The sequence below is a fragment of the Electrona antarctica genome, assembly GCF_951216825.1.
Source record: "Electrona antarctica genome assembly, chromosome: 3".
In the NCBI taxonomy this organism is placed as follows: Eukaryota; Metazoa; Chordata; class Actinopteri; order Myctophiformes; family Myctophidae; genus Electrona; species Electrona antarctica.
This window is the reverse complement of record NC_136808.1, coordinates 28750081-28775513: the sequence shown is the minus strand read 5'-3', so window position 1 is coordinate 28775513 and position 25433 is coordinate 28750081. Positions and strand designations below refer to the sequence as shown.

The 25433-nt window shown below is 42.4% G+C and overlaps 2 protein-coding genes across 3 annotated transcripts in view; one reads left to right on the top strand and one right to left on the bottom strand.

The window, feature by feature from the left end:
* LOC306920826 (C-myc promoter-binding protein-like) overlaps window positions 1-14945 on the bottom strand; it is a 66407-nt gene extending 51462 nt beyond the window's left edge. For both annotated transcript variants that reach the window (XM_079497740.1, XM_079497741.1), the window contains exons 1-2: window positions 14810-14945; window positions 25-355 (exon numbers count right to left, since the gene is read on the bottom strand). In XM_079497740.1, coding sequence (XP_079353866.1) covers window positions 25-335 — 311 coding nt within the window. In that variant the 5' untranslated portion in view covers window positions 336-355; window positions 14810-14945. The remainder of the gene's footprint in view (window positions 1-24; window positions 356-14809) is intronic.
* A 9328-nt stretch (window positions 14946-24273) lies between these two features.
* Window positions 24274-25433, top strand: part of socs4 (suppressor of cytokine signaling 4) — a gene marked incomplete at both ends in the record, with an annotated part of 1167 nt that continues 7 nt past the window's right edge. Inside the window, one exon of the mRNA XM_079497031.1 lies at window positions 24274-25433. This exon is cut by the window's right edge and continues 7 nt beyond it. Within this exon, the coding sequence (XP_079353157.1) occupies window positions 24274-25433 (1160 nt within the window).

The following is a 25433-nucleotide window of genomic DNA, read 5'->3' as shown; positions in this document are numbered from 1 at the left end:
CTTATAAACGTTAAAGGAACTCACCCTAGGTCGGTGAGCGGCGGCTTGTCGCGGCCCCGTCTGTAGCACACAAAGATCTGAGGCGCCATGAGGCCTCCGTTGTTGAGGTCGGCCGACAGGCCGCCGGGCGTGCTCTCAATGCAGGTGAAGCCTGGCGGCACCTCCTCGCCCAGCGAGCGGATCACCACCGCCACGTCTGTGATGGGCGCCTTAGGCCGCGCCGTCTTGTGGCACGCGTCGTCGAAGTGGACCGCCTGGTCCAGTGGCGTGGACGCATCCGTCAGTCCAGCCACCACAAAGTAGTCGGCTACGCGAGGGCCTTTGTCCTCCATCATCTCCCATCCCCGCTGGCGTCCTGCATGGCAAGGTGAGAAAGAATGGAGGTTGAAGGAAGGGAAGATGAGAGGGAAAACGACAGAAACAACGGGCGGTGTGTAAATATTATTTTGTGGTTAGAGGATGGGGACATTCCATAATATCATAAAGTCATAAAGCTGAAATGAAGCTAGTGGAATGTGAATGGAATGTGCCTGTGTGCAGAGGAGAGGAGCTACATGTGGCTGCCAGACATGTTTTCATAACACAAAAGAGCACGTGTTAAGTAGAACATTACTGACTAATTGCAACGCAGAGGGGCCTAGGCTTTTCTTTTGAAAAGTGCAGTATAGACCAAATCAGAATGTTCGTAAACAAAAGAGCAATATTTCCGGTAGAATGTCTATGGATATTTACACAATATAAAAGAAAGTACCCAGAACATGTTTAGTTCGTCAACCTGTGGATATTTAGAACAAAAAGTATTCTAATAATCATAACTATATCATGTTCTTCCAGATAAATTAATAAATAATACCGTTCTAATGTGACGCTGCCGGCATTATCTACACGGAAATAAATATTAGGTTGTGGTGATAACTTGATGATTCGGTCTATTCTCCTCACACCTCATGTAAAGAATGTCCCGGTGTGGTCACATAAACACCTCTTGATTAGAAGGCTTCAGGGGAGGGGGAGAACCCAAACTGTTACTCAGCAAAAAAAGGACACAACTAACAGAATACAGAAGAAATACCACAGAAACCACAGAAATGTGTGTACTTGAGATATCTTGTGTCTCTCTTAATTTAGAAGAATTAATTGTTTTTTGTTTGTTTGTTTTTTCATTTCATTACAGTCCAGTATTATCTTCATATTGTACAGTGTTGCTGTTAGCACAGTCTTGCGGAACATGCCACACCAACTGATGAGTATCTATGTGACTGTATGAGTGAGTGACAAATTCTTACTCTTGATGTAGGAAATAATGATTTGACACTGGAATTATCACAGATCAAAGGTAGCTTTGAGCCTTTGCGTGAAACTTGGAACATCATGGACGTCACAATTGTGTAGCCAAAACAAACCATGAAAAGCCGGCAAGCTCAGTTCACAACTTCACAACCAATTCATAATCTTCTTTTTGTTTTTGTTTTGTTAATAATGCAAAATGTTGCGTAGCTCACATCAAACAAGAACCCATGTGGGAAAGCAGTTACATATTATAGACATTGGAATTTCTGAGAATTCTTATTACACTATTATCGACACCACGTCCATGTTGCAGCTAAAAGTCCTTATAATAATAATACTGAGTATTTATTGCTGTCAAGTTCACACATGGTTCAATTATGAAAGGAAGTGACAACAAACATTCACTCCTTCACAGCTGCAAAACATATTTTTATTTTGTATATGTTTTTCTACAATCTATAATCCTCCCCATTGGACTTCTACAATGAGACGAGTGCAAAGCAGAGGTAGATAGAATAGGGGAAGGCCAAGAGAGAAAGAGGGCACAAGTTGGATTAAATGCAGTTTGTACTATGAAACACTGTGAGTCTGTGCAGTCACGTGGCACAGGAAAATAGATACAAAATACAAATTGTTTGCCAAATGGTTGAGACAGTGGTCTTTGCAAATCCATTGAGCATTGGGCTGAGGGACAAAAAAACAATGTAATGAAGCCAAGAGATACCAAAGTCTGTCAGATCACATCTGACACGATGTAGTCTTCACTCAACAAGGACAGATTAAAATAATACTAATAATAGTGATTCTAAGTTTAAACTGTTACAGTACAATTGATCATATTCATTTCATACAGCGCAATTTTGCTCTTACTGTACATCATACGATACTGTAGTATATGGCCAACGGTTATTTTGTTACAGCTATTCCAAGAAACTGTAAGTAACGTCACTTTTGCCTTGGCTTGTACACACAACTCTGCTCTCACCTTTACTCATGATACCTTCAGTCATTGTAAATGCAATTATAACCTCCAAAAACTACCTTTGAGTAAGTATCTCATTCATTGTTATTATATAGTACTTTTGGTCGTCAAAGCTCAGAAAACGACAGCTCCACAAAGTGTGAACCCAATACCCCATTCATTCACTGGCTCAGGGGGTAGAGCAGTGGGGATCAGGATTTTGTGTTTAGACAGTAAGTAAGGAACAAAACTAAACAGCACAATATTTTGTTAATAAAGTTGTCTTTGTCGACGACCGTGTCTGATCTTGTGACGCATGTGTGAGGACTGGACCACTGCGCAGGCACACATGCGTGTGCAGCCGCGCATGCGCGCACAGTGCACACACACACACACACACACACACACACACACACACACACACACACACACACACACACACACATACACACACATCATGACACACACTATACATGCCTTGGCCGGCTTTAGTTATGATAGAAATAATGTACTGTACATATGTGAATTATGTTCATTGTTCAAGTGGCGTTTTCTATTACAGCCTCTGGGTGTGGTAGCACCAGTCTTATTTCAACATTTCATCATTCTTCCTCAGCGGCTGACTCAGGTTCATCGCTCAAGTTCTTGACAATAGAGCCCCGGGGAGAGTGTCCTGTCCCCGTGGGTTTCAAGTGCAACTTCACTACTGCCATTCTAGCCTGCCCTCTTCAGTCTCAATCTAGCAGAAAAGGAGAACTGGGGTTGGCTAACCACTTCCCAAGTTCCACAGGGAACGGAATAGAGAAAAGAGTATAACTGTGCCTGCAAAGACATGTGTGCAAACTGGATGTGTTCCAGAGTTGGTCACAATTCAATTCAACCCCATCCCAGAGGTTTCCTGAGGGAGGCTAGATTTGCACACACGGGAGTTAGAGCACAGTGGGTCGGGCCAATGTGTGGGTCGCAGGTCAGTTTATTTTGTTTCCTACAATTAGTTTGTAAATATTTCAAAAGATTTTTTTAAATCGTAATACGTTTGGGAACCACTAAGTTAGGGAATGTCAAACTCGAGACTGGAGGCATGCTGAGTGACTCTCTGGGCTGGGCGGACACCACCAGGTCGGCTAACATTTGAAACCTTGTACTTTTATTAACCCCCACCCCACCCCACACTCTTGAGAAAGACCGTTTATTACAACCAGGTTTTCTAAACTAGGAGTCTGTTTATTTTATTTCTAAATATTTTCAGCTGTAGCCAGCAAGACAAGGCCCGTGATTCCAGGCATATGGTGTCAGAGGGTGTGGGGAGGAGTGGTTTAATTTGCGGGTGTATTAGCTCGCTTAAATGTGTTGGCCGAAGGCTACATGAAAAGACTGCCAACTATAAGCCCAAACTAAGTTTGTGGGATGCTATACTAGTTAAGTGCCAAGTTGCGCCAACTATTTCCAGGGCTACAAGACCTACATTATGCACTTTATGTGTGGGATCTTTACCATTCGTTAACATGTTTTAACTGTTCCACTCACTGTATTCAAGAGTTGTAGTTGTTAGTTTAACACTATGGAAAGAACTCATTAAACTTTGCAGTAGCACACAATGTCTATTAATTATAATAGGATATTTATTGTCAGACTCAGCAAGAATTTGGTGATGCTGAAGCCGGCTTAAAATTGTCACATCAATTTTCAAATGGAAGCCAGCGACATGAAGATGCTTCAACCTTTTTCAGCAGTAGCAATGACGCAGTGAAGTAAATCAATTCTTGGAGGCTATATGATGGATGATACTCAACAAGGACAGATTAAAATAATACTAATACTGTAGTATTGCGGGGAAAACTAATTATTGCGGTCAGCCAGTTCCATGTTCTTTTTAACCCAATCCTTAAAGGTATATTCAGTGATTTGACTTCATTCAAATATCACTTATTTTTTCTTTTTTTCTGGATAATCCTCCCTACTATAGAGTGTGCTGACCATATAAGGAGTTCCTCCCTGTCCCCAGTGAGCCCCTGGGGTCCAAAAAACCCTAGTTTCAGTTTTGGTGGCGGGTGGCAAAACCGTCATCCAATCCGGATGAGAGGGGCCTTCCTCCAATCATGATCGAGTGGGAGCGGGCCTTGGTGCACGTGCTGTTGGCCTGTTGCACTTCCCCCCACTGTAGAGCGTGCATGTGCACATTTTGTTATCGGGGCGGACTGGGTGGTTTTCTAAATCACCCAAATCACTGAATGCTCCTTTAATATTTTCCTTTCACAAGGCCATTAATGTTTTTTACCCATGACTAGAAGACATGCTGATTTTCACCATTCATTAAGGTGAATGCAGGCCTAACTACATTCTAGCCACATGCATCTTATCTCTTTTAAAAGCTTTTAAGTAAGCAAGACTTGGTATTCTTTGCAATTGAAAGCCTTACAGTTTTATCCCAGCAAGGTCAGGGAGTGCAGCTTCTACTATACTGTACCTATATGTGAGGGATGGGAGCTTGAGTTTATTGTCTCTACAACTATTGACAGATGCTGAGAAAACGCTGGTTCACTGTGTTCTGGACTCAGATTACAAATGTCTCTCACCTCATCATTTTCCAACAGTGACAAGCCAAATAGGAATAGTTGTGCTTAACAGTGTCTGGTCTAGTGGTGGAATGTAACTAAGTACATTTACTCAAGTAGGTATTTTTTACTCTGCATAATGAGTACTTTCTACTTTTAGTACTTTAAGTACATTTTGATAATGGTAATGGTATTATGTTAATGGTAATACTTTTGTACTTTTACTCAATTCCACACTTTTACTTGTAACATTGCACTATTGATACTTTTACTTATACTTTACTTAAATTTTAGTACTTTTTCCACCACGGGTCTGGTCATGCCTGATAAGGCAGATTGATGAGGAGTCAGGACCATAGACTGTAAAAAAAAAGTCAGGACCTCTGATTCATAAGATGTCCAGGCCTCATACAACATACAGTAGATCATTTAACTCACCTTTTGGCTACTGTGAGGGTATACTGCTTGATTGTTCAAACCTTGTGCAGTTGGGAAATAACTAAGTAATTCAACACAGAAAAGTGACTACAAACTCCAAAACACTATACGGCCTCCTAAATTTAAGAGCCACAGGGACCCTCAATGGGAACTCTCGTTTTACTTTTAAGAAGAAGCACAGGATTTTATAAGTAGTATAAGTAACCCTGTTATTAGCAAGATTTTATTAGTACTTACTTATTAGTCTTACTCTTTCTTGGGTTTGGATAGAGCACCGAAGTCTGACGTCAATATCACTAGAGGGCGCAAATCCACGGGTTCACATACTTTTTATTTGCATTGTAATCCCCATGGTCATCCCGGCAGTTTCACTCATGAAGAATCAACTGACTGAGAGAAAACGCTATTGTTACTGCTACTGAATTAGTTACATTTTCGCTAGAAACAGACTGTATCATATATGAGTGACTGTCGCAAACGATACAGAGACACCTCCCTGACAATAACACCGTGACAGCTTGTTTATTTTTGGACCACAAAGCTTACAGTATATGAAACGATTTTAAGATGTTATTCTCCATAGAGAAATTACTTCCGTGAACCAGGGGAATCGACGGGATGAGTGAGTGACGTCAGAGGACTTCGGCGCTCTATTGCCAGCGAAATGTGTGCATCAAAACAGCAATATTGATATATGTAATGGCTTCAAAGTAAATACAGGTGTCAAACACAATAACAAACAGGATCTTCCCACCAGTTTTGCCAGTATCAATGTGCATGCAAGGGTTACTCATCCTTTGTGCTCAGATAGCTTAACAAGATTTCATTAGGGGAACAGTAGTTAAACACATTCCTAATTCTGTCCACCACTGCATGCCCCCTCTGCCATTAAAGCATGAACGTGAGCATGGACACCACCAGAATGTGTGTGTGTGTGTGTGTGTGTGTGTGCGTGCGTGCGTGCGTGCGTGCGTGCGTGCGTGCGTGCGTGCGTGCGTGTGTGTGCGCGCGCGCACACACGCGCGCGCGCGCGTGTGTGTGCGCGCGTGTGCATGTGTGTGTCTGTGTGCGCGTGCGTGTGTTCCATTACTTCACAGGCTATGAGAAGTAAATGAGCATTATGCGTTGTGTGGTTTTAGCAATTAGCCTACACTCTTATAACCTTCAAAGCCAACCCAAGCTTATAAATTGCTCTTCATTCAAATAAACTACTACAAGCAAGACCTTGAAAAGAATGGTCACTTAAATACAAATTGCATTCACATAATGAAGCATAAAGAAGAATCTATAGTGTACAGGTGCGCCTATCAGCTACCTAAATGACTATTAAATGTAAAATGGGAGCTATTTTGCATTTCTGAGAGATAAGGCATTTGTATAACGTTAACGTTTCATGCCAAACACTACTAGACAGACCATCCCATTGTACAAGCTAATACAAATTAATGTTGTAGCCTATTGCACTTCTGTGGATTCAAAACACACAGAAAAGTCCTGAGTGTTCATTTAACTTTGAAAGAGTAAACGGTAAACACACCGAGCCGTAAAGTGTGTCTCCCATTTTAGAGCACAGCACAACATTAAAGACCAAAGAATCCAACTCATCCAAGCCATGCTGTCAGCCTACTAAAAATATAATTCCATCCAAACACCAACAGCACCATGCCACACATTACATAAAGAGTATATATAGCACAAAATCCAGGGCTCCCGCTTCCCACTCCCAACCCCACTCTCTGTCTGTAACCATTCAGCTCTCATGCCTTCTCTGGGGTACAGTACAGTCTACAGAGGAAATCAGCAGCACTGCTCAGCTAACAGTGGAAAGTGGAAACACTGAAGACAAAATGAAAAATGCATACACATCACTCAAACAGAACTTTGAACTTGTAACTTGATGTCTGGGAAGGTGAACGGCTATTTTTGGCATCACTATATAACAAAGTGAAGATATTAAAAGCATTTTCATGCTGTTGCTTCATTTGATAATAAGCTGAAGGCAGACAGGAAAGGCCACTGATAGGGAATTGTTTCTTTTGGAACTCAAAAGCTTTATATTCATGTAAATGCTTTTGCTGGGCAATTAAGACTGAATGCAAGAATCGTAAGCCGAGTAATCTTCCGAGTAGAACTATATTTTTCACACAACTGATCACAACTGATATCCTTTGTTGAGTATTACTCAGAAAGCGTATCCCACATGATTTACAGCAGCATGCCTCTTCAAAGCACAGATCATAACTAAACTGGATCCCCTACTGAGAGCTGCACAACACCCAAGCTGAAATCATGATTCATTCTGAATCTGCCACAGAATATAAAATCACATTACTGTAATGGGACTTAATTACTTAATTACTAGCAGGTTCCTTTTACCAGACCAACCCTTTAAGAAAGTGTTTCTTGAACACAGAATCAAGTCACAGCTGATTTCTCAGGCTATAAACTGCTGAAGCCACAAGCCTCTTTAAAAAGATCACTCGAGCCCTCCGCCAAGGTCCTGTGGCACTATATATATTTATGCCTTTCTGAATTATTTATGATGCAGGATTTGTTAAGAAAAAGCAGCACAAATGCCTTAAAATGGGGCTTTGCATCGTCTGCTTAACCCTCTGTTTTTTGTAACACTTCTGCACTCAGGCTACGTGCTTACAGAGCATTTTCAATGCTGAATGTGACATGCAATAATTCACTGACAATAGTGTGCACCTGCCTCTATATGGACCCAAATGCCCTATTTGGACATTTCACTCAATCTAAAACAGTGGTTCCAAATATTTTCAGGCCGTGACCCCCCCCCAAAAGAAATCACATTTGAACTGGGGACCCCCCACCCCTGATAAGCACTTGGAATATAGGAGTTGAGGCATTACATTTAGTTTTACTCGGTTCCACAATGGGAGTTGCCCCTCCCCCCACCCCCCAAGAACCACTGATTTATTCTAAAAGACCAAAAAAAAAGAAAAAGAAACAAAAAAGAAACTAACTAACAGGGGTGTCATCCAAGACACCCTGGTTAGTACAATATGTCACTATTTCAGGGAGGAGTTCAATGCAGTTTCCAAGCTCCACAAGCCTTCACTACTCTGGGTGTGTGTGCGTGTGTGTGTGTGTGTGTGTGTGTGTGTGTGTGTGTGTGTGTGTGTGTGTGTGTGTGTGTGTGTTCATGTTGTGTGTGTGTGTGTGTGGGGGGGGTAGAGACAGCATGACATGGCAATGTTTACCAGCTGTCTACAGTTTCAGGAAGAACCGGGACCAATGAAAGCCCTTAATAAGGTGACCTCCCGGGCACTCTGACAGCACTGTTGGTGTCCTTGGCTCCAGCTGGACAGACATCCAGCAGAGACACGACCACAGGGTGGTTTGCAGGAATGCACAAGAACACAAACACAAGCCGGTAGGAAGCTTTCACGGGGGTTAAGCATCTGCTTCTACTTAGTTATTTCAGCTCAGGCGCAAGTTCCCTTCTCCATCATCACTGTTGGGTCATGTTTGTGTGGGGGTAGAAGATGATGACCCAGCAGGATATTAGCAGTTTATTTTTCCATGTCAGAACGTGATCCACACACCTCTGGTTCCTTGATGCGAGCTAGAGGCGATGTGACGATGCTGAATGTTGAGAGGAACCCACCCAGTGCTGCTTGAGATCCCCCCTGACCCACAAGGGTGTCTGTGACACGCCTGACTGAGTCGTAATGCCAACTCCCTGGTCTCTGAACACCATGCAAATTAATAGTAAGCTATATATCACAGATGCATGACCTCTGGGGGCTATGGATATAAGCAGGGTGGGAAATTAGCACAAGAGTCCAATGTTGGTTTATACAGACTCTAAGTCAATCTGTTTCTCTTTGGTAGAGAACCATCATTTTTTTGTGTTTCACCCGTGCAACCATGTCCAACCTAGTTACCTGAAGTGTTATGTTCAGAATTTAACATAATATGGAAAGTCAGAAGTGACATTGTATACACTTTCTTTAACTGAATAAATGTTTACATGGTAGGAGCCATTTCAAACAATTGTTACAGCTACTTAGGCTATCCTTTGATGAAATGATAAACTTCATATTTCAACTATTTTCATGCGCAATTATTCAAAATCAAAGGGAAGCTGAAGCTGTGAATTTAAGATTATTTATGGTTATCAACAAAATCTCAAAAGGTGTCAATTTATCTATGGCTATAAAATAAATAAATGCCTCTTAGGACTCGATTCCCAGCAACTACCAAAAGTCGCTCAGCTTTTTGAAAAGAACACATTGAAAGAATCACAAGCTCCTCTGGCAACACTGCTTAGTAGAGTATGTTCTCTACAGACAGAGAATGACCACCAGGGTCACTGTCATTTCAAAGTGATGTCTTTTAGTTTTATGATCATTACTTCAACTGATTTAATGGCCCTGAGGGCCATGAGTGCATAAAAGAATTCAGCTTGGGGCGTTAAACCCCACCCCGTTGGGTGGTCACTGGTCAGCAATCTGAAAACCCATTCGGTAAACAAAATCTGTCTTGAGAGATTAGGTGGGCAGTGCTCGATAGAGAGCCTGACAGAGACCACATAACTACAGTGATCTACAAATAGAAAACATACCGTAATACGCGGATACGCGAGCCCCACATACGGCTGAACGAAAGTTGCGCTATATAGTAGAAATAGGTGAGCTGGACACCCGGACGGTGTCCAGCTCAACCGTCTGGACACCTAGGCTGCTGAGCCAGCCTGACGGTGTGCCGCAGGTTCGACTCCCGACAGCCTTTGCCTCCCCATCTCTCTCCCAATTTCCTGTCAAATTACTTTCAAACTATCAATAAAGGCAGAAAAGGCTAAAAAGAATCAGGGAAAAAAAAAGAAATAGGTCAACAATACAAATGAAGCTAGTTTTGTGGATTGATTTGTTTTTAATGAGTGGCCACCAGACCCCCACCAAATTACCAAAACTACTTAATTCTCACCACGGGACTCAGGCAATCAATACCTTTGCAACCACTATATTAATGGCAAGTGTGTCCTACAGCTTTAAGTCCAAAAATCTGAACTAACCCTTTAAAGCAATTTTATTTATTTATTTTTCTGTGTTCAAGTATAAAATAGCCCTTATTGCTTAATCAGACTAATCGATTCAATTGGCTAATTTAACCGATTAAAGACAAAACTCTATGCACAGGAGTTGGCTATCTATTCGTCAGACAGTGCTTTAGTTTTTGCCTCCAAGTCAGCCAAGTGTCACACGTGTCTCTCAGGTTGATCCCCTTTCACTCTGAGATCTTTCCTCTGGAATCTCATCACCAGCTTTGAATCTGAAACCTTCCAGATCAGCCCTTACTAATAATCTTTGTAAATGTTAAAATAAATAAATGGTACAGTACATGGTGCATTTATATAGCACCTTTGTCCAAAGCACGATGGCAGTGAAAACCATGCAACAAAGGCACCAACCTGCTCATTGAGAGCAGAAGGGGTTCAGTGTCTTGCTCAAGGACACTTCGACACTAACCCAGGGGGAGCCAGGGATCGAAATGGGAACCTTCTGTTTCCCGAGCGGCCGCTCTACATCAGCTATTGTCTTTTGTGTCAATGTTATTAGAGAGAATTGAGTACCACAGACGAAAAACAGTCTAAGTCCAAATTTCAGACTGACCCCTCCACGAAAAGGCCTTGTTGTCCTGAACCCTTATCTATCATTTATATATTATGGATCAATAGTGTGGACTTAGACTGTTATTCGTCTGTGGTACTCAATTGTGTAACACTAGTAACACACTAGTTCATCATGCCTTATAAACATCTATCTATATAAATTATCAAAATCTTTGTCTGTGTGTTTATCCCAGGCATAACTGGGGTGGCATCTGACCAATTGACCTCAATCTTGGCATGCATGTCCCATATGGCCTGAGAGTGTGCAGTTTCGGAAGTCAGTCTTGTCTGTATCTGTGGGCAGTACCGTGGGTCTGTGGAGGACTCACTGAATCCCTGTGTGTGGGGGGAATAGGCATTAGCTTCCATGATTGGATTGGCCGAGCTTCACGTCATCATGTAGGCCTACTGTATGTGCTGTTGCTTGCGTTGGTATAGCATGTATGTACAATGGAATTCTTCCATAATGTTGATCTTCCATTTGTTTATCTGACTCACATTGCCAAAGCGCCAGCACTCGCCACCCAGGCGGATGTGTGCACGCGACCAGGGTCGGTCCTGAGCAATCTGGCGCCCCAAGCAGGAGTTTTCGCGGTCCCCCCCCCCCCAGGCAGGGGAGGCACTGGGGAGGCACTGGGGGGGGGGGACACTGTGGAGGCACTGGGGGGACACTGGGCACTGGGGAGACATTGGGGAGGTACTGGGGAGGCACTGGGGGGATACTGGGCAGACAGAGTTTTCTTTTGTCCCCCCCGGCGCCCCAAGCGGCTGCATCGTCTGCCTGTATAGAAGGGCTGGGCCTGCACGCGACCTCGCCCTTTAGGGCGACTTACTGGTTAGGTAGCCAAAAATAATAATAATAATAATGAAATAAGTTCCTAACTTGTGGGAATGAGATGAACTCATGAAAAATCTAAATCAAAATGACCCAAAATAAACTGTTACCGTATGTGTTCCTTAATACCGACCCACCCTAACTCATGATGTGCTAAGCCAGACACCACCCACACCTAAGACGACATCCTGCTAGTCGACTCTACTCTGAGTTTATGAGTAATTAGTGTTTATGGATAGGACTTCCTGCGTTCATATAATCCAGGTGCTCAATTTTCATGACCACTAATCCACACCAGTGCCCCGTTCCCAACGCAGGGTCTCATTTTACCCAAAACCTTCATGAAAACACACCTAATGCTGTGCTGTGTTGATCCTGTGACATGAATATCCTCCGTTTGGGGCAAAAAGTAATAATAATAATAATTAAAATGCCCCAAAACTATAACGACTAGTTTAACATATCTCACTCTTAAGGTAATTTACACTACAGTGTCTAATCACTCTAATGTTCTTAAAAACCAGAATGCCCCCAAACCCACACATTATTACTACTGTAGAATCCTGGAGTGTGCACAGAATGAGTGAGGGACTCAGGGGCACACACACATTTAGTGCTCCAACTTTGCTAACAACAACGCCACAGAATAAGTGGATGAAATATGGGGGAAATATATGGGAGAAGGTGGATTAAAGGAATGGGAATATAAGATCATCAGAACAACACATTATAGCCATAACTTAGTCATAAAGTGTCTTAATATACTGTATGGTTGTATGGTACTTATAATGTGCTGTTCCACTGAGCTTATTATGCATTATGACCATTACTTTATGAACCTTGTTATAAAGGCTTTAAGTGCATAATAATGCATTTTAAATGTGATTATGGTGCATTATAGACCACCCTACCTACCAAAAACTTTAATCAAATCTAAGCTTTTCATATTGATTCAAACTTTTATTTTTTATTTTATTTTATTTTTTATTTTGGTACAAAATATCGGTCAAAACAACATCAGCAAATGGTGCTGGGACTTTCCAAAACAAGGAGGGACTTGGTCAGGCTCTAATTCACAGTTTCAAAGCCAAATGAGACTGCACAGATGTGTGTGTCTCTCTGTCACACATCCACAAGTTGACTTTGGTCACTGTTGACCTGCATCTCTGCGAATGAATTGGACACTTGTAATAAAGAACTCAGAGTACAACGGGTCAAATGCAATGAACTGCAATAATAAACCATGTAATGTAATTGCTCTGTACATGTTCAAAGAACACCAAAATCCTTCGTTAGTCTAGGTTTCTACTATACCAACCCTCTAGAACGGGAGAGATTAGCATCTTTTCTATCTTAATTTATGATCTCGCCAAAAAACACATTCTCCATTCATCAACAGCCCTCAAGTCTGCCCAAAGTAGGACAAATGGATGACATTCTAACCTGCCTATCAGGAACTCATTTAGATCTATATCTCAATCAGAGCATACCACTCTGTCGTCTCTTTGAAATGCCTTAGAAATAATCTTCCAAAATGTCCATTACTGACAAGTAAGGAATACCAGTTACCGTAGCCTAAATAGATCAAATGCTTCTTATAAACAAAGACTATAAACACAGACCCTTAGGTCAGTGTTAGGGCAAAGGCCGGGCATCAGGGTCATTCATGTGGTCTTAAAGGTGCTAAGCAGATGTCCTGCATCTGAGACTGCTCTTTGATCTTTTACTCAATGCAATGAATCCTCCTCATCCTAGAACTTCATGGGCAGAACCTAGTTACAGTAAAGTTGCCTGCACGTTCCACGTGTGCAACTCAAATGTGTGACACAACAGTATTCATTTTCAAGCCGACCCATGTCTCCTCTTCGACATTCCAATGTGGTAGTCATCACGGCTCCAAACAAGAACAGGCAAGGCAAAGAGATTACAAACATTCTGCCCATAATGCACAAAAACAAGCCTGACCAGCTTGCGTTTTTCATGAATTATGGAGACCAATAACTGCACAAATAAGCCCATGTTGGGTTCTTGCAGGCGCCAGAGCTACCTTCATGCACATCTGAGGTTTTTAAATTACAGGCTTGGAAGTATTTCTGTATTGTATGATTTGACCAGACATGCCTGTCCTGTGTGTCACCACTTAAACTCACAGTGAGGGAATTTTGTGACGCATACCTCCAAAATGCCAAGAAATCCATTGTCTCTCCATTCTGAAATCTTAGCTCAATGGATGAGTTTTCAGCTCATTTCTTTCACTCTTATATATTATGATCCGCCACAATATTGGACAGGGCCAGCATGAATAGAGCTCCCGATCTGATTCGATATAGTAGCAGTAAGCAGTCAGACTGTCAGAGTAGCAGTAGCCTATGCATCCACAGTTCTTTGCGCAGATCGATGTTGTGTCCCTGGCTGCTACCACAATTAAAGAGGACCCTGTGGGGTAGGCTACACTAAAAGCAAGCAGTTTTCAGTTTTTAGTGTTTTCAGATGGCGAAAAGTAAGAATGTAGGCTACTACTACTACTGGCTATATCTACTGAATAAATATTCTGGTATTAAAGAACATATTTCTCTAACAGCACGACTATGCTGCTGGCAGAGAGAGATGGGGACAGACCAGTTATTTTTAGGGCTAACCTACAGACAGTATACATTGGGTAAATATATCAGCTTGCTGGACGACCTGTGCACGAGCATAATAGATGTAGCCTATGACTCCAAAAAGTGTCGATTTGCATTTTTACCCCGCACATATAGACAGCTCAATCTAAGGATTAGGAATGATACAGAACAACCTGTGGCACATGCGTAGCCGAGGCAAGCTCAGAGCAGAGCATGGCAATAACTGGGTCCGGTCAAATCTTACCGAGCCAGCATGCCATCTGCAACAATTATGCCCACTGCGCGGTTCATTTGCATGCCATTTAGATCGCCCTATCAGTACGGGCACAGGCTGCACACAGCGACAGCCTGGCTGGCACTCTCTCCCTGGTAGGATTTCTAGCCTGTTCGAGTAATTCACACAGTAATCGGCAGCTGTTCGGTAAATCCGTCCACACACAGTCAGTCAAGTCATCATGTCATACTTACACCACTTGCGAACGTGAAATTGGTCCTCACACAGCTTCGGCTGGTATATCGCGTTAATAACACACTTGCATTACAGCACTGTCAGTGCATAAACGTTACGGGGAGATCTTTTAATAAGCCTGACTCTATCCCGACCCTTCAATATGCCGACCCGGCTGCTGTACGCTCCGACGCCATTTTGGTTGTGATGGGAATCCGTCTGAGTACGGTTTACATCACTTTACTGACGACAGCCCCGGGGCAAGAGGCTGCGTGGCTGGCTGGCTGGCACAGCGCGTGTCAGTGCAAATAGGGCCGGGCGATAACACTAACAGCGTCACTTCGGTTAATTGAAAGAGCCAAAGGGACCAAAAAACTCTATTGACTAGATGTAATAATGCAGAGAAAATGTCAGGATACTGCTGCAGCCTTAATTGGACCAAGACTATCGTAGATGCATTTTATAGATAACATTACGATAGACAGTCTTGATCCAAGGCTATAGTCTACAGTAGTGTTTGCCTTTTCTCTCAGTGTAAATCACATCTGTACGGATACACAGGTCTGCAGACCAAAGATGAAGATGATACAAATATAAAAATGATTGTGAAATGCAAGTTATACGCACGCAGTTTTAATTCCCAAATTAAATATCAAATGTAATACGGCAACTGAACTGACTAGGCCTATATTAGGCCTATATTATGATTAATATTTATTTTCGTACGCTCGTCGCTTAATAGCTTATCGCATTTAGACCGACTCTTGTCGCATAGCCTACTTATTTATTGTCTCCGCTACCATGTTTCTAACTGTGTTCTGTTCGGTGTCACTTATTACTTACTTCTGTGTATTTTATTTTATTTTATTGAGACAGCACAGCAGTCGAGATCGGTCTCAGATTGGGGACACAAGGGAGACTGCTGGAAAAGCGCCTGCCAGCGCAGCTGCTTTGATTTGCAGCCGTAACAGTAATTAACAGTAGCCTAAATGAAATAGTCCAGAAATGTATAGGCTAACCAATTTGAACAGAAGTGAGAAGTCTAGAAATGTATTAATTGTATTAACTGATCTGATGATGATATTATAATTGTTATTTGTTAACTACAGCAGTAGGCTAGAAAAAATACATGTGATAAATATTTCCTGACATATCCCTCTGCTGCCATCTTGTGTATTATGCTCGGAAGCACAGTTCTTTAGCTGAACCATAAGAAACTGTAACTTTCTTAGTTAGTGCTGGTGGGGTGGGCAGACTGGGCACCTGCACCAAAACCATCTGGGCACTATAGGACATGTGGGCACCTGGGTGAACCTTTACATAACATGGTGCTTTGTTGTTGTGATATTTAACCCACTGTTCTTTATACCCCCAACAACACGACAACGATGTCAAAAGTTTGTTGTATAGTGTGTACTGTATACCTACTGTTCTATTTTTTAACAGTAGGCTACTATATCTTTTCTATTATTGTATAGTGCACTCTTTAGCTATATGTTTAACCATTTCTTAGTATCATTAACCTTCATTCTTTTTTATATTTATTTACTATTTTACATTTCACAATTTGTTCTATTTTTTTAACAGTACTTCTATTTTGGAAAGAAAAAACACTCAGTAGGCTACACTTCCTCATAAGGGTAAATTCCTACACGTAATTAGCACTTAATAACGAGAACATTAACCAACATGTCTGGATTGTGTGTATCAATATAGGGACATGGGGAAGAATTTCATCAACAGCTAATAGTACAACAAACTAACAGTAATAAGGACAGGGGGTCCAAACCCCTCAGCAATGTTCCTGTGATCATAGAAGAGCACATGCTGATCCAGCGGCTTGATCTGTTTCATTTTGAGTCATACTGCTAATGTATCATGGTGTAATATTAGAGGGGTGTATTGATTTAAGAATTTGTAAGTCTCTTGATTTTTTTGTGTATGTAGAATGAGCTACTACTACTACTACTACTACTACTACTACTAATAATAATAATAATAATAATAATAATAATAATAATAATAATAATAATAATAATAATAATAATAATAAACTGTTTTCAAATTCATCATGATCTGTGTATTGAGGATTTAAATAAAATTTCATAATAATATCACTGTTATTTCATTGAGTAGAAAATAGAAATAGACACATCATTAATACAACTGCTGACCAAACACCTTGTACAGTATCATGGGCTATATGTTTAATGACTCGGGATGCTAATGTTTTAGCATGTCACCAGGACCCTGTGCTTCCGTTGTAAGATAAGACAAGCTGCATGCGAAGCACACACAGACACCAGAGTTCCTGGAATTTTGCCTCTCTGCTATTGATTTTTTGGTGGTCTTTGTGAACATTTACATGACTTGCAGAGACATACAAGCCTTCAGCAACGATTCCTCCCCCTCCCATGCATTAGAGGTCAGACATGCAGGATGTGAGCTGGCAGATAAGCTGCTCTGGGAGGAATGAGAGATGGAAAAGCTGTCAGGGATTCTCCATCTATCTGTTTGTCTGTCGTTCTGTTTGACTGACTGACTTACTGTCTGTATGTCTGTCTATAAGACTGATAAGATGTCAGCCGGAGACTGACATCTTAATTTAAAGTCTTGACCAGGAATGCTGTAGATAAAATCCTGGGTGTGTATTGGTGAGTCTAGTGCAACCCTCAACAGCGCAAAAACTCTGTCGGCAATGAAGTGATTACATTTCTGAAAGACACAACTAAAATTTTGCTGAACTGGATTGTCTTATGTTCTTGTGTAAGAAGCAGTTCAATATAAAATCTATATTGCTTATCTGAGTGAATGCTTTCTTGTCTTGTCTGGTCCTCAGACATTACTCTCCACCTTCTCCGGTCTCCTGTCCAACCCTGGACTTATGTCAGCTAGAAAGCAGAGGTGAGTCGAAACAGGTGAGTCGAATCAGTCATCCTTGATTCTTATTAACAGGTACACAAATCATACAAAGTGAAATGAATAGCAAAAAGTGAAATGGGTCACAACACAGCCCTGGGTAGGTAACCTGGCCTTTAGTTTTTGTTCCTTTTCTAAAACCTTTTTTCCTCAGTTATAGCCTGTTCCAATCCTGACTAATCGTACATACAGCACAAGCACAACTACAGGATGTGCATGTCAACATGAAAAGAAACCCATTTGTTGCACATTAACCCTGGTGTACATATTTTGGTAATGTCAAATTCTCAAAAATAGCCTGGACCTATATGCCTAATTTATATATCTTATACGCTGGTGTTCCACCGGAGAAATAGTAGATCTACATTTTTGTTGTGTCAGGCTTAAGTAGTTAAGCTCACTCTTTATCTGTATTACCATTTACCACTTAAACTGATACTTTTCAGGGGGATATATAAGACACGATGGGACAGTGGTCAGTCAGTGGTCAGTCACTGTGACACAGCATGACACAGAAACAAGTCATCTTGTGGGATATTCGATTGCATCCTCTATTAGCATCCTGATAAATCCCAAAGATATCATCAGGTGCGCTGCTCCAAAATGAATCACATCATGACTCAGATTAGATCAACTAACCCTTTGTCAGCAGGCTCAGCTTTCACTTATTAGCCTGTTTATATCTTCAAAATACTGTATTTTATCCCTAATTAACTCAAACTGAGTGTACAGAACTTTAGGGACACCTTCCTAATGCTTTGCAAACCCCTGCTGCCCTCAGAATAAACCTGGCTCATATGGATGTGGAACACAACAAAAGGTGTTGAAAACCATCCATTTGAAGCAGCTGAATAATGCTGAACAATTCCAATATTTCAAATATATATATATATACTAATACGTTTCTTTTTTAGCACTGCCTCAGGAGTCTTGTAATCGGAACATTCCTGGTTCAGTCCCTGATTTCTCCTAGCTGTGTGTCGAAGTGTCCTATAGAGCGCAGGGCACTGGTGCCTTAATGATGTCCTCTGCCACCAGTGTGTGAATGGGTAAATGACATGTAATGCACATTGTAAAGTGCTTTGGAGAAATGCAGTATTTACCAGGCACCATTTACTAGCAGAACAGGGTGACAGAAAATAACTGATATGCGAGTATGAGCCTGACCTGAACGCAGCTACACACAAAGAGTGTGCAGTCAGTGCACAACCAGACACCCCAGACTACAGTGTGTGAATTCAATTTGTCCAACAAGGAACACCGTTAACACTGCAACTGGCATATAGAGCAAACATTAGAAGCAAAACATGGTCAAATGTGGAATGGGAAAGAAAATGTCAAATCACCACTGCTACAAATATAGTGACACCGGAGTGTGCGTATGTACATGTCTAAGCATATCCACGCTTGTACAGTATGTGTATTCAGACTTAACCACATACTAGTGACAGGCCTGGCTTTGGTTACGGTGGTGAATCAGCCACAGAGAAGCTTAAAGTGTGAGCCTGTGAGGACAGGAGGAGAAGGCGGAGCATAGGACCAGAAGGTATTGGATGGACCTTGCGGGAAATGGGTCCGCCTGCAAGCATAAATAAATATCCCCTGTGGAAAGCTGATCCACTGGCTCACATGTCCACAGCATAGATCTGTACACTGCACATTATCAAATCTGTCTGTAGGTACTCTTTGATGGCACGGCATGGACTGCCATGCCTTCAGTAGCCTATACAACTACATCACATGTAGTGTAGGCTAGACATATATGTAGACTACTGCAGGTCTGAGGGAAGTCCTGGCTTATTTTTTTCGATCTGAAAGTAAGAACCCATAGGTCCACGTATTCACCCAATACGGATGAAAACATGATCTTAACTCTGCATTCAGCCTGAAAGACTGTCTGTACTGTCTGTGACTGATGTATTTGTATCCTACTTAAAATGGAATATATGATCTGTAGTAGGTCATATCTAGGAACAAAGACTATGGTTCTTCCAAAAAGATTGTGGTGTATTCCAGTGCAAACATAATATCTTCCATTATATGGTTTCCTATGGACTGCATCCTGACTACTACTACTATAGATTAAACACCATTACCGTGACACCGGAGGAACTGGAGAAACACTGTTTGACCTCACTGCAAATGAAGTTTAGTGTTGTTAAAATCAATTATGCAAATATCTGTCTAATGACACCTAATATCAGTGGTCCAGTGCTATTTGCCAGAGCAGGGATGAGGAGTGAGTTGCCTCTACCCGGTCCTCTGATACAGATCAATGGAGAGAACTGAGACCAGTGGAGCCAGAGACTCCCCTCTGATTCAATTTACCATCTCTGTAATTCACATGATCTCACTGCTGCCCATGAAACACACACACACACACACACACACACACACACACACGCACAGACACACACGTTTGTATAATTTATACTACACTAGTGAGGTCATAATCTTTACCTTTTTTTGGTTTTTGGTTGCCATTTTTAACCCCCAAGCTGAGTTATACTTTGCCCCATGTACCCCTGACCTGGCCTCATAATATCTAGAAACGTATGGGTTTGTTCTTTTCATTGTATGTGTGTCTGTGTTTATCCATTATCAAATGTGTGCAGTAAACTGCTTCATAATAATCTCCCTCTCTCAGACTTGCTTAATAACATCATATACAGTATTATATTACATTTCCCAAAACCATACTGTGTCATGGGAACTCTGCATTAGTCCTTTATAATGCTCCCATTATAAAGGACTAATGCAGAGTTCCCATGACACAGTATGGTTTTGGGAGCATGGTGGGCACGGTGGCACAGTTGGTAGTGCTGTCGCCTCACAGCTAGAAGGTCCTGGGTTCGATTCCCGCTTGGGACGCTGTGGGTGCTGGCGGCGTGCTTCCTTCTCCACGTCATCAGTGCCCATACCCAAGGTGGGGTTGGCGAAAGGACCCTTCTGTGTGGAGTTTGCATGTTCTCCCCGTGTCCCCTAGGGTAGGCACCCTCACAAAAAACATGCAGTAATCCTGGTCTCTAAACTGCCTCCACCTGGCCAGCCGGGGCACCTGATGGAGGGGAAAGGAACTGGTTGGAATAACGTGTTCCTTCCACGCGCTACGTCCAAACAGGGAAACTCCCCCCTGTCAGGTGTAAAGGAGCAACTTGGACACTCAGGCATGAAGGAAGCATGAAAGTCTGTTGCTCTCCCCATGTCACTAGGTTGGCAGAGGGTGTGTAGAGCCCAGGATCACATTAGATAATTGACACAGGGGTGAAAAATGGGTTACAAAATCGTGGGATAAAAAAAATATATAAAAAAAATAAAAAATATATGGGAGCATATACTACCTACACTGTACTACCTACACTATGTGCAATGATTGACGTTGATGAACAAATATATGAACAAACATTTGCTCAATGTCCTGGTGCACTTAACTATTTTCTATTATCTCAGAAAATCACTGGGACATGCAAGTGTTTTCCTCTCTCAATATGAATTTACATCTCTCTCTGTCTCTCTATCACACACAATACACAATTGTTATTCGATGTTATGTGTTAACACATATTTGACACCACATGAAGGCAAATGGAAACTACACGGTATGCCTGTAAAAACACAAGCACAGCTTGCTAATCCTACACTTCCCAGTCAGTCAGAGTTACATCAATTATTCATGAATCCTACTGTTAGTTCTGTTGCCATCAGATCAATGCTCCAGTTATATTGGCCAGATATGAGCCCCTATGGTTGATTCCCCTTGTGCCGCCGTGATGGACTGTGGCAGGTTAATGGGAAGGTGGGGCTGCGCCAGCTGCTGTAGTAGATACAGTACTTCCTGGGCTAAACTACACATTAAAATCCCCAGTGTTAATTTAACTCTGACGATTTTACAGTGAGACGAGCATGACAAACAAAAGGGTGTTTTATAGGGAAGTGAGACGAGAATAATTATAAATACAAGCGAATAATAGAAACCCCTCAAAATGTGAAGAATTTCATCCATGTAAATGTGACCTGTATGTGTCTATTATAACACATACTGCTGGTAAATTATTAAATCCCTTCAAATGTGTTTTTACTAAGACACTTCCCGTTTCATTTAGTGAATGAGGTCAGGTCAAATCAATCCTCCACTTCCCCCTGACCCTTTTGAACTCTAATCAATGGTTCAAGTGTGTGTGTGTGTGTGTGTGTGTGTGTGCGTGCGTGCGTGCGTGCGTGCGTGCGTGCGTGCGTGCGTGCGTGCGTGCGTGCGTGCGTGTTTTTCCAAATATTTTATCCCGTGATTTTGTAACCCATTTTTCATGAATTCGTGAATGTACAGTGTGTGACTGGACAACCCCAATCATCTACAGGGGTCAATAGGTCATACTCTAAACAAACAGACATAGGGACAGACAGACAGACAGACATAGGGACACATACCTGTATAGCTATTTTAAAAAAAACTTCTCAAACGTGAGCATGCAGTGCAGTTAGTTCGAGCATGATTCAAAATGTTATGATTTGTAACTCTAAATAGGCTAGAGATCCTGCATGGCCCAGATGAGAAACACTTGTTTAGAGTTTGATAAATTGAACAGGCAAGTTCCCGGATTGTACCTATACATGATTAGAACATGTGTGACAATGTAAAGTTGATCAATATTTAACTCAAGGGAAGTTGAGTGTTACTACAGTGTTTTAACTGCCGGATGTAGGCAAAATGATCAGGAAACACATGGATTATCAGATCAATACTGTAGCTACACAGGAACTATTTATTAGCTGGAGGTGCTGGGGGTGGTGACTTCACAGCCAGGTGTGGGGGTATTGTAGGCTATGGTAATGGTAGCCTACAATTTTGAAAATAATAATAGATTATAGCCTATGTGCTGAATTAAAAAAAAAATCATCATGGCATAAGTAAAATCAAAATATGCTGCAGTATAACTGTCTTGATTGGCTACAAATTGAACAGAAGCAATGAGGGAGCTTTAATTAAAAATGCAATTTAAAACGTTACTGATCAAATTATAGCTATGGCACGAGGGAAAGGTAAAAAGCTCTGTAGGCTACTGTTTTGATTGATTGATTGAAGAATTTATTAACAGTTTGCAGAATTACAGTACATTTCAAGCACAAACTCAATACAAAGGCTGTTAACTGTGAGTGGACGACCCAATTAAGCATTACACTTGTTTCCAATAGGGTCCACCATGTTCAAATCATCAAAACATTTAGAGACGTACAAATAGACACTTCTATAGACAGAACAGGAATAGGTATTGGATAATAATAATAATAGGATTAATGGATTAATAGGCTACCTTGTTTTCTATAGAATTTGTCAATGAATGTGTATAGGAGCTTAGGGAATCATCTCGCGGTCACATGAATCAGAGACCCCGCCTCCACACTTTCATTCATCCATCCTTGGCCCGGTGCTGTCCTGTCTGGGAGGAAACGGCTGCTCCCTCGGGGACTGGGCATTATATAGAGAGCGGCACTGCCCATTCCAGAGTTGGAAACGCTCGCGGCTCGTCTTCACGTGCACGTCCTGTACGCAGTCTACTTGACTTCTTGGTCATCATCATGGATATTGAGCAGTCCAATTAAAACAGTTTGAAAGGTAAGAAGGCTACTTTTTTATCCAGTAAAGTATAGGACTTCAGTAGGCTATCCCAAACGAGTCGTTGTTTAACAACTAGTGTTTGGCTTTCATTCACGGTTCACCACAGTCGCAGTTTCAGAGTGTCCTCTGTCCTGTCAAATTGAATAGGCTAAAACAACCAAGCTTCTTCTAATTTTAAAGCGATGTGCAGAGGAACATACATAACTTACCGTTCGGTGCGAGATTTCTTGACATTGTTTGAGTACGGTGTCGGTATGTCAGAGAACCAGATTGCCCCCCAAATTTAATAAAGGTAGGATAAGTGATATTTTTTGGTTATTTTTTTCTTATTATTTTTTAGGTTAAAGCACTATATTCTGTTAGTTTATTCAGTATCAGGGTAACAGGGTTCTCCCTATAGCCTCGGAAACCTGTCTCTCCAAGTCTCCAGCTCTAAACATACCGGTAATAATTAAGCCTACATTTTTAGGTGGGTAGCCAAATTTCGGCCAATCATGGACTGGAGAGTGCCATTTATTGGCTTAGCCTACTAGTGGGTTGGGTTGCACTAGTTACAACATGTTATAGGCTAGTGTTTCAGTTCCAGTTCCAATTTTATCAACTTATTTATTTGTGTCATGTCATCACTCTCAAGTTGTTCATCCTGTATCCTGTGTGCATTCTCTCCTGCATACAATTACAAGAGTTGGAGAGATGGGGAGACCCCTTTTAGGCTACTGAACAAACACAGCAATGATTAGTGTCAGATAGAGCTATTTATTTTATTAATTAACAAAGGAAGATGACCTTTGAAATGGATAGGCCTACCCTTTAGCCTACATGCCTAAAACAACAGGGATGCTATAATTTAAGACTGTAAAATATACTCAATATGACACATGCTGTACTCTGTATTTAGCATTGCTTCCTTTTTTATATACCACAGAATAAGGAGAAGAGGAGGAGAAAACTATGTCAGAGAAGAAATCCCGGGGCTCAGACACCCGTCCCAAATGTGGACTCCGGAGCTGGAGTGCCGACAGCTACGTCTGGCGAGCGAAGAAGCGCTCCCGGAATGAGATGGGTCTCGGGGGCTTAGAGGCGGAGGGTGTAGAAGATCTGGGTGTGCGCTCCACGTCCTGTCCACGGCGCCGCAGGGAGAGGAAGTGCAGCTGCAGTGCAGCTGATGTCGATGTAGATGTCCCGTGCCGGAAAGCCTTGTCTCGCCGTTCGCTACGGCAGAAGTTCCAAGATGCTATGGGCCAGTGTTTGCCCCTTCGCTCTCACCATCACCACCATCACCATCACCACCACCACCCACAGAGCTCTTCACGGCCCTTCTCTGTGCTCCTCTGGTCCAAGCGCAAGATTCACGTCTCTGAGCTGATGCAGGACAAGTGCCCCTTCTCGCCCAAGTCTGAACTGGCCCACTGTTGGCACCTTATTAAAAAGCACGCCACCCACCCAAGTGCCATCAGCAGTTTGGAAGCACACAGCAAAAATGCTGTGCCGACATGCTCTTCCTCCCCACCTCCAACCCCCCTCTCCTGGGAGGACATCAGCTGCTCCCCTGGGCCGGGAAGCAGTAGTCTGGATGACTGGGACCCATCGCGTGCCTATGCGGGGGCAGAAGATGTATGCGGTCACACCGATTACATCCTGGTCCCAGATCTCCTTCAGATCAACAACAGTCCATGCTACTGGGGTGTGTTGAACCGCTTTGAGGCAGAGGAGCTGCTTGAAGGACAACCAGAGGGCACATTCCTGCTGCGAGATTCTGCCCAGGATGAGTTCCTCTTCTCCGTCAGTTTCCGCCGCTACAGCCGCTCACTGCACGCACGCATTGAGCAGAATGGCAAGCGGTTCAGCTTTGATGGACGTGACCCGTGCATGTACCGGGATCCCAGTGTCACAGGGCTGCTGAGGCACTACAGTGACCCAGCCGCCTGCTTGTTCTTTGAGCCCCTCCTCTCACGGCCGCTGCCCAGGAACTTCCCTTTCTCACTGCAGCACCTGTGCAGGGCTGTCATCTGTAGCTGCACCACCTATCAGGGCATTGAGTGGCTTTTGCTACCACCTCAACTTAGGGACTACCTCCGACAGTACCACATCAAGTGCAATGGGGCCTGTGC